General features: G+C 40.0%; 1 protein-coding gene across 1 annotated transcript in view; it reads right to left on the bottom strand.

Annotated features, from left to right (window-relative positions):
- Window positions 1-514: 514 nt before the first annotated feature.
- Window positions 515-9,637, bottom strand: part of ARHGAP9 (Rho GTPase activating protein 9) — a 109,045-nt gene continuing 99,922 nt past the window's right edge. Inside the window, exon 19 of the mRNA XM_018569536.1 lies at window positions 515-999. Within this exon, the coding sequence (XP_018425038.1) occupies window positions 810-999 (190 nt within the window). The 3' untranslated portion in view covers window positions 515-809. The remainder of the gene's footprint in view (window positions 1,000-9,637) is intronic.

Raw genomic sequence — 9,637 nt, 5'->3', positions numbered from 1 at the left:
AGGGTTTGGACTCCCAGCTCTGAAGGTGGAATGGGCAGCAGGAGAGAGCAAGAGATACATATCAGTGCGGTAGGGAGATGTTTTTTTAAGAGAACCTGTTACATTGCCGAATGGGCAAAGTAGCAGAGTATCTTTAAGAGTTAAAGTTATGGGCTAGGTTGAGGTTAAGCTAGGGATTAGGTAATGACTAGGTTTCTGAGTTATAATGAGGTTAGTAGGTTGAGTTAGTAAGTGACTAAAATCCATGTTTTGGATCGATAAGCATATAGCACATAGGATATTGATATTTCAACTGAAATTTTGTGTGATGAAATGATTATTGCTGAAATTCCTGCATCAAAAAAATTCCAGTTTTCATACATAAACATTAACAAAATTAAATCCTTAAAGAATAATGTAAAAATGAACAAACAAACACTAATGAATAAACACAACATATATCTTTAAAATAGTATACAAATACCCATGAATCACTTCCATAAAACTAAATAGAGACAAGAGTTCAAGATGGAGCAGTCTCTTTCAGTGTACTTGTATATAGTCTTTAGGACTGCTTATGCTTTCAGCAGCAAGACTTATCTTCTTATTACAAATCAATAAAATTCCTGAAACACACAGTCATTTCACCTTTTATTTTCTGCACATGAGCTGCTACATCTGCTTAGATCTTCAGTATTGATGGGCAAAGTGAGGCCAGGAAGTCCAGAGGCAAGTTCTTCTTAAACCATCAAAAGGGTGTATTATAATCCTATCAGAAGTTGGACTCTTCGAGTCTTAGAATTCTCAGTTCCTTAATACAAAAGATTTTACTATTCCTCTGGATCAATTGGAAAGAGCTCTTCATAGTAAGTGAGAAAATGTTCCACCACTTGATTCTGGTAAACCATGTTGGCAGCAATATTAGCAAACAGTTCTTTTTCTGGCCTCATGAGTGTTGGTCCAAAGACTATGCCAATATTCTGAGTGGTCATACGGTTCTTTTCACATTCATCTCTTACACTGGGAAGAGAACAGTAACAGTTTATGGTTAAGGATATTGCAAACAATCAATGTCTGCAATATATTCATGCAGATGTTTACATCCTGACACTATAATTATCAAAGTATAATATCGAATGTATTATTAAAACTTGTGGAAATGTATAAAGTAAGAGATTTAATAAGGAAAGTATAACAGGTAACACAATACAGAAAATTTACCAGTATATAAAATTTGTTCAGCAAAACACTACAATCACAAAACGCAATATGATAGAGGGCCCTGCCTGTAGAGGCTTACCTCAGGCGGCATCCTGGTTGGTAAGAGCTCCTAGCAACCTGTGATGCTCTGGATGGCATCCTGCCCAGCTCACCCACGTCACTGGTTGCCAGGAGCTGACCGGGACACTATGGCTGGCGTCCCGTGCAGCTCCTGCCAATCAGTGACATCAGTGAACAGGGCAGGATGCCAGACGGAGGTATCATGCAGCCCCCCCCCGTCCCTCCCGCTAACATGTGCCGCCAGCAACAAGCGCCCCCCCCCAGTGAAAATTTCAGGGACGCCCCTGCCAGCAACCCCCACAAAATATGTGAAACAATCTAACTAATATGGCTGACAGCAGAGACATGTATGAGGGACTAGAGCGCATGTGAGGCAGAGAGTGGAGGGAATTACACAGACAAGGTTGTGAGGTGAAGAAACTCCGGCATTAGTTGAAAATGTTAAAAAGAAATTGTAACAAAGAATTAATTTCTCTTGGTAAAAGCTTACAGACATGTTAACAAGTTCCCACAATGTGTTATACAGCCATTGTTATTTGTCTTGCTTGGTTTTGTTCCATTTTGATAAAAATGCTCTTCTTGGGTCCCAGTACATTTACATATTTGGGTTCTCAGACTTACAGGGTAAATACAAGTGGGAGAAAGTTCTCTACAGGGGACAATGCATGGTTGGCAGATGAAAAAACTGTACAAGTTGGAGGATGCTAAACATCATGTGGGAGAGAATTCCACAGATATTTAAAACTAGAGAGATAGTTAGGTAGGTAGATAGATAGATAGATAGATAGATAGATAGATAGATAGATAGATAGATAGATAGATAGATAGATAGATAGATAGATACATAGATAGATAGATAGATAGATAGATAGATAGATAGATAGATAGATAGATAGATAGATAGATAGATAGATAACCAGGGAAGTAAAGGACAAGTTTTGAATTGTGGGCTATATCCTAAAATGTAGCAGAAATATTGATGTATTTAATAAGTATCAATAAAGAATAACATGACACAATATCAGCAGACTAATTGGTTTGCATTTAGGAGGTTTATACTCTTGTGAAAAGAATTAGGTTTAGTCACTTCCCCTGTGAACCCTTCAGACACACTGATCCTGAATCATACTGGCTAACCTGGACAGCAGAGGGGTTTGTGTGCAGCAGCTGTTCTGAACCCAAGAGAGATGAGATTATCACTGGGACTTGGAGGAAGTAGACTAGAGATGACTCAATGCAAAAAATTAATCAGAGTACCGGGAATGTAGCAACGTATTCACTAACTCAGCTTGTCATGTCATCTGCCAATATTTTTCAAGTGATTACCTCTCAGGCTGAAAATGAGTTGTGCATTACAGGCACACCGTAACATTAAGAGAATGCCAAAATGAAAAGAAAGATTCCTGCTAATGCAAATATGATTTCCATTATGAAAATAAAACATGAAATTTCACACAGCGGCCTCCCAATGCATAGCTGGCTGTCAGAGACCAGAAAACCAATGTCAGGAGATATGAAGCACTGTAGAATGTTGTGAAACAGAGTCGTTATTCCCCTTTGCTTTTGTCAGGGAATTCATAAAACATGACCAGCTTGTTATGACGCAGGACACGTTTCAGAAGCCATGGTTTATGCAAAGAGAAAAGTCAGAAGTCCTCATCTGTGTACATACTGTGTCAGTTAATGGGAGTCAAATAGGTCAGGATGATAGCCAAACAAATAGCACCTATAGGAGAGGTCAGCAGAAGCAGCCTCCCTGTTTCTATCATGACAGGTTTTCTTTCATGACTTATAGTTTCCCTGGCTACACCAGTTTTGTTGCACCAAACTAGAGAACACACAGGACCTGTGTCACAGGACCAGTAACTTTCATGTTGAGCTTTTAGTTGCCCTTCAAGCAATCACACATAGATGATACAACAGTTCGGTAGAATAAAAACCAGTAGAATAAGGTGAGAGGACGGAACCCCTGGCAGGGAGAATCTGGAGCGATGTAAAACACCAGTAACCTCGATCCCTGTATTGATAAATGGTTTACTCGTTTCTGGGGCAAGCCCCCTTCATCAGAACCAATGATTGTTTAAGACCCTGTTTTACATCGCTCCAGATTCTCCCTGCCAGGGGTTCCGTCCTCTCACCTTATTCTACTGGTTTTTATTCTACCGAACTGTTGTTAGTACAGCCTTAGAGCTGCGTGTTTTTACTATTAAATAACATTTTTACACTATGGAGGCGCTATCTTTTGTTCCTTTTCTCATTGACTGGTGGTCCATCTAATCTGTGGGAGCTGCCTCCATCGTGTTTGCTGTACTTTTACTGCTGGGCTCTTTTTGGATTTGAAGACGCCGGTATTGTTTTGCAAGAATTCAAAGAGCCTGAAACAGATGTCTGACTTCTAGAAGGACCGCATTGTTGCCATGTTTCAGTCCAGAACGGCATATCATGAAAGCACCCAGACAATTGAGAAGAATGCATCAAATGTTCTTTGGACAGCTATCAAATGCATAGACAAGGGCACACATGCCAGAAGACTGGGCACAAGTCCAGCTAAAGTATGACTGTATGTGAAAGGATTGCAAGACTGCCATTAATAACGAGCAACTGTCATAACAAGAGTCTCTAATACAACAAACAATGATTTGCTTGGAGCAGGGCTTTGATTTTGTGTTATGGCGCAGTGTTTATATTTGACACTTACACACTACAGAGATTGGTTGACCACGCATAGGACATGGGGGATTTGACAAAGAGTTGTGTTAGCTTATGGGTGCCAGTTCTTTTTGGGTTAATTTGACCTAAAACAGCTACAGATTCTTGTGAAGAAAGGGCTGACCTATTAAACCTTACCCATATCCAGAACACCATACAGCAATTATTGAAGAACAAATGGCTTGACACACTAATGAATATGGGCCATAACCATTTATCCTTATAATGAAATAAACACATGTGTCAAAAAGGAAAATATATGCCTTAAAAGGCTTAGATCTTGTTCACATTGGTTTCAGCTTTCATAAGAGTAGTATGTAAAGCAAGCTTTTGCAAAGTATTTGCAATACTTTCAGTCAAATGGCAGCACCTGTAAAGAACCATTCAGCGTCAGTTTGAGGACAATAAACATAGATCTTATTGGGACAGCTAACCGTCGCTTTATACAAGCTGACAGCAGGCTTCAGTAGGCTTCAGCACTATTTGCAGGTTATGGAAAGCCAGCTGAAGCCTCCTAGCAGCTTTTTTTAGGTGACCCGGGCTCAGTAGTCCCATTAAGATCTGCGTTTCACATCCTTATAGTAAAACTGAAGTTTTCTTTAAAGGCTTCAACAAAGATACTCACAACTTACCAAAAGCTATACAAATACTTTGTAAACGTTTGTTATACAAGCTGAAACCTGAGTGAACAAGGCCTTGCGATGAGCACGGCCTACCTGCTCAGGGATTCAGCTTTTCATCCGGGTGAAGCTGTTGTGCGCCAGCCCACCCTATTTCATTTTGTTTGTAATCTGTGAACCACTGACTATTCCTAAACATACCCACCATATGCTGGAACTTACATACAGAAGGTCTGAATGAAGTATCGTATTATGTTGTATTAAGACGTTTGTCAGAGTCAACAATCACATTTAGACCTGACCACTGATAAATTAAGCAGAAAGAGGCAGTTACAATGCACAGGCTTCAAGAAGATAATCCATCCACCTTCTTTATAAGAGGCTCTGAAAAATCTGGCTAAAGTGGATTACACAAAACACAGATTAATGTAAACTGAGTGAATTCATTTTAACACAATGGCATTGTTTTCTGGACAGCATTAGCAGCTCACTGACTGGGTTCACTTGTGCCTTGTAATTCCTATTTAAAGTGAACTTGTACCTAAATTTCTCAGACTTCATGACAAAGATTTGTAAATAGCCAAATGTAGTTTGACTCTAGATTCACTATGACCTCATCTTAATGTTACTTCTTCTAAAATATTTACTCACTAGTAACAATGCTGCTACCCATCCTGTTTCTGCTGCTGCTCCCGCAACAATCTTGTGTGAAAAACACATTGGGGAACAGGGTGGTGAACAGCAGCTTTCCTAGTAAGTTATTGTAAGAGAGGGTGGGAGTTTGTGTTCTGGGGTTGGATACAGGAATACTATAAACTTAAAGGAGAAAGGTAGGGAGAGTAAAATATAATCTCCACATAGCTTGGAGCCGGTGTGTGGGACACTGCAGCTATTACACACAGACAATCGAGAGCTGACTGATCATGTAACCGCTGATTGCTCAGCTCTCTATCTCTTCTCTCTGCAGACAGCAGTGACTTTCAGTCTCTACCCATAGGGATTCCCTCCTCATCTCTCTCATTGGAGGGACAAACAGAGGAGGGGACTGGGCACAGCTGGCTCTGGCTCTAGAGAGGCAGAGCCAGCTATCACTTAGGCAGCCGGGGTGGATCCCAACAATATTGTCAGTATAATTTCCGGCTCATGCGATTTGTAGTCCCACAACAGCTAGAGGGCTGGAGTTTGCCCACCCTGTGTTTTACGATAGCAGGCATTAGCCCACTATCTGCTGACTTTGGGTCACAGGAGTATATTAGTAAATCTACTCCTGTGACTTAAAGGAGATTTGGGCTCATGTCAATGGTAATAGTTAGAAACACTTCTAAGATTTTTCAGAAATGATTGGCAGGTGCAGTTGGCCTCCTTCTGACCTGCATATGACCTGCTTCCAGTCGGTGCTGCATTACCATAGGCTTGCAGGCCCTAAGATGAACGTAGGGCCTATGTAGGACAAAACAACATGTTTATTTAAACACCAACCCTCATCACCCATAGCTTCTTTTCCCTTCATTCCCACACCGATCTGTTCAGCCACCTTAAGCAAATAGAAAGTACCAGTACTTCCAGCACATCTCTATTTTTAAGCTGATACAGGTTTCTTCTCTTTGATCCTATGGGTAAAAGAAGCAGACTGGCAGTAAAGGAAAGGTGAATATAGGCAGCTGAGCAGAGAATGGGAATGTAAGTGAATCAGTTTATTGGAACTACACTGGGAAAAGCATAGGTTCACTTTAAACTAACCCTTACCATAATCTTAGTGTATTTTCACTATTACAATCAATTTGGCATAACACCTACTTTATATTTGGTAAATGTTTCTTATTCACATAGCTTACCCTAAAACAAAATTAAATTGCTACTTGCACAATACATGCTCTATTCTAAAAGAAAAGTTGTTCTCTGCACTGAGTTTTGCTCCAGAATGTGAGGTGGGCTGGGCAGGTAAACCATACCACCATAGAGTCCCTTGAGCAGACGATGAACGTCGTTCTTCGTCTGCTCTGTGTGATTATTGAGACCGTGGCGCTGTAATCACAGCGCCACCTGTCTCAGCGGTACTGCAGCGGAACTGCAGCTTCTGTAACAGGATCCCTGTCACAGAATGCCTGGATCCTATAGACCGGAGCGCCTTATAGAGCGCAAAATACGGTAATTAACCCTGTCTACTATGTTGGCAGATGTCATTATCAGTTATTAAAGATCTAGATGCATTGCATGTTAAGGAGAGGACGCTCAGCCTGTCCCTAGTATTTGTGTAAGGACAGACAGAGTTTCTTGCTACTTGGAAATTGAGAAGATAGTTTTCAAAGGCCTGATACACGAACACATCTAAAAAGGTAAGACATATTAAAAAAAAAAAAACAATAGGTATCCTGAATGTAAATGTTAACGCATAACAAACTTATAATGAGATTCTCTTAAATGTGACTGAAAAAGTTGAAATACACATTAAGCCCTAAAATAACACATTTATCTTATGGCCATCAAATAATCGAATTTCCATGCAACATTACAGAATGCAAAGGGGAACTATACACAAGCACCATTCAGTTAAAGTGAAACTACAGAGTATTTTCAGTGGTTATCCCTTGCGAGTTATCACTGTAACATTTACCTGAAAGTAGTTTTTGATGTGGCTTCTTCAGTTTATGTGCTTGCTATTTCTTTTTTTTTATAGTTCACATGCACATTTGTAGATTTTGACTCTAGTGGGTATCATCCTTGCTGAATGAATACTTAGATCAAATCAATCAGAAGATTAAAAAAAATCAAGACTGTATTGTATTCACTCATTACTATGTAGGGAATGTAACTAAGGTGTATATATGGTTGCCCCATGTACCTGAAAAGTTATATATTAGCTACCTGAAGAATGAGATGAATCCTTTATTATAGGGGTAAGTATAATCTCTGCCTGGCACAGAATTATTTAGATGTGAGAATATGTACAGCCAGGGCTGGGCTGAGCCAAAACAAAATCATGCCTGGCATATATAGAACATCGTCTCAAATTTGTGCACATAAGCAGTTTGTTAACCACAAAAGGAGCAACAATATCTATGTATTGGCTCGTCTACTGCACTAGGTCAATACTGAAGACCAAATGTAGTTTACAATTGTCTGAGGATGATCAGCCCATATAAGCGAACACAAGTCTACCCCCTCTTCAATCAATCATGAATGCTGCTGCCAGACTTATCCACCTAACCAACCGCTCAGTGTCTGCAACCCCCTCTGTCAATCCCTACACTGGCTTCCAATCGCCCAAAGGATAAAAATTCAAAATATTAACAACCACTTACAAAGCCATCCACAACTCTGCCCCCGGCTATATCTCAAACCATGTCTCTAAGTATCACCCTAACCGTCTCCTCCGCTCCTCCCAGGACCTCTTGCTCTCTAGCTCCCTTGTCAGCTCCTCCATTGCTCGCCTCCAGGACTTCACTAGATTCTCCCCCATTCTGTGGAACTCTTTACCCCAACCTGTCTATCTATCTCCTACTCCGACTACTTTTAGGCGTTCCCTTAAGACTCATCTCTTCAGGGAAGCTTATCCGACCTCAGCCTAACCACCGAAATATCAATTTCTCAAACTATTCATCCCCACACAGCTACCTTCTCAGGCATCACTTCCCCCTCCCTTTTAGATTGTATGCCCTCAGGGGCAGGGCCCTCCTTACCATCTTGTCTTGTAATTGTAATGTCTTCCTTATATTGTAAAGCGCTGCGCAAACTGTTGGCGCTATATAAATCCTATATAATAAATGATAATAATAAGTCTGCAAACACTATTAGGCTCCCCAGTCCTTCCGGCAAATGCCAAAGCTGTCAGATGGCCAGGTCTATACCTGATTCAGAAATACCACAGCTGACTTCAGTGTGAAGCATAACACCCATGTGTTCATTTGGTGTCCATCCTGTTCACATAAGCCAGCATGGAAGGCTTTGGATGTTGCACAACGTCCTCAATATCCTTGGAAAGCCAGGTGGCTGGGTGGGAAAAGTCTGTTTCTGATTTCAATAGAAATGGTCTGAGCAGCCCAAGAAGCACACAGAACAGTTGTGTAGAAACATACAGACTGCCAAGGGGAATTTTACTCTAAAAACATAAAACTCTTATCATAAGTATAAAACAGAGAATGTCATTTCCGGCTTGTGATACAAGATACATTCTGGTAGCATGAGAATACATCTGAGTTATTCAGCAGCTGGGGAGGAACTAGCCCTCCGCTCTAAATTAATATCACCTGGGCTTTTGGTTATAATGGCTTCTCATTTCTAGACTCCCTGTGGGACATTTGTGGGCGGCCTGCTTTTTACATGTTTATTTAGAAATACCACCATCCGGCTGAGTCATGTTTCTGAAAAACTTTTCATTATTGGTCTTGATTCAGAGATAGTTTCTCTTGACAAAAAAAAAAGAATAAAATCATGGTTTATTAAAAAATGAGGCATGCTGACATTTGGCAGAGCCTGATCAATCACAAGGCAACCTAGGCAGAACCTTAGGGCCCAGTGGATGTTCAGGAGGCCCAGCTACAAACTTTATGCTCCTACAATAAACTGTTCAAAGCTGAGCACTGGCCTGTCACTTCACAAAAGAGAATTAATTTGTAGGTAGTTGGTGTCTGATGGGGTCATGTCAGCATACATCCAAACATTCTGAGATGAGAAAGAAGAACACCTTCCAGCACAATGGGGGAAATGTATCAATTTGGTCGCATCATCAGCACCTTTTAAACTGTCACATCCCTGATTTGTATGGCATATAGCAACAGATTTATTATTCTAGTTTATGTTTCATTCCTAAATTACTTCTAAGGAAAATTGTCCGAAAAGTGCCTCAAAATTGTCGCAATCCTGGAGGACAGCTAAATAGCCTTAACGTGCTTTAAATTATTTTTAGATTTTAGATTTTTATTTATCTTTTTACTTTTTTATAATTGACTTTTTTATAGTTTTTATCTTATTATTGTTTATTTTTTATAATTATTTTCTTATTTTTTACTTTTTAATCACCTTTTTATTGAATTATTTAATATTTTTTT

This window comes from Nanorana parkeri, unplaced genomic scaffold (assembly GCF_000935625.1).
Source record: "Nanorana parkeri isolate BGI_ZX_2015 unplaced genomic scaffold, ASM93562v1 scaffold35, whole genome shotgun sequence".
Taxonomy (NCBI): domain Eukaryota; kingdom Metazoa; phylum Chordata; class Amphibia; order Anura; family Dicroglossidae; genus Nanorana; species Nanorana parkeri.
Note: the sequence above shows the minus strand (reverse complement) of the source record. Positions and strands in the feature narration are given on the sequence as shown.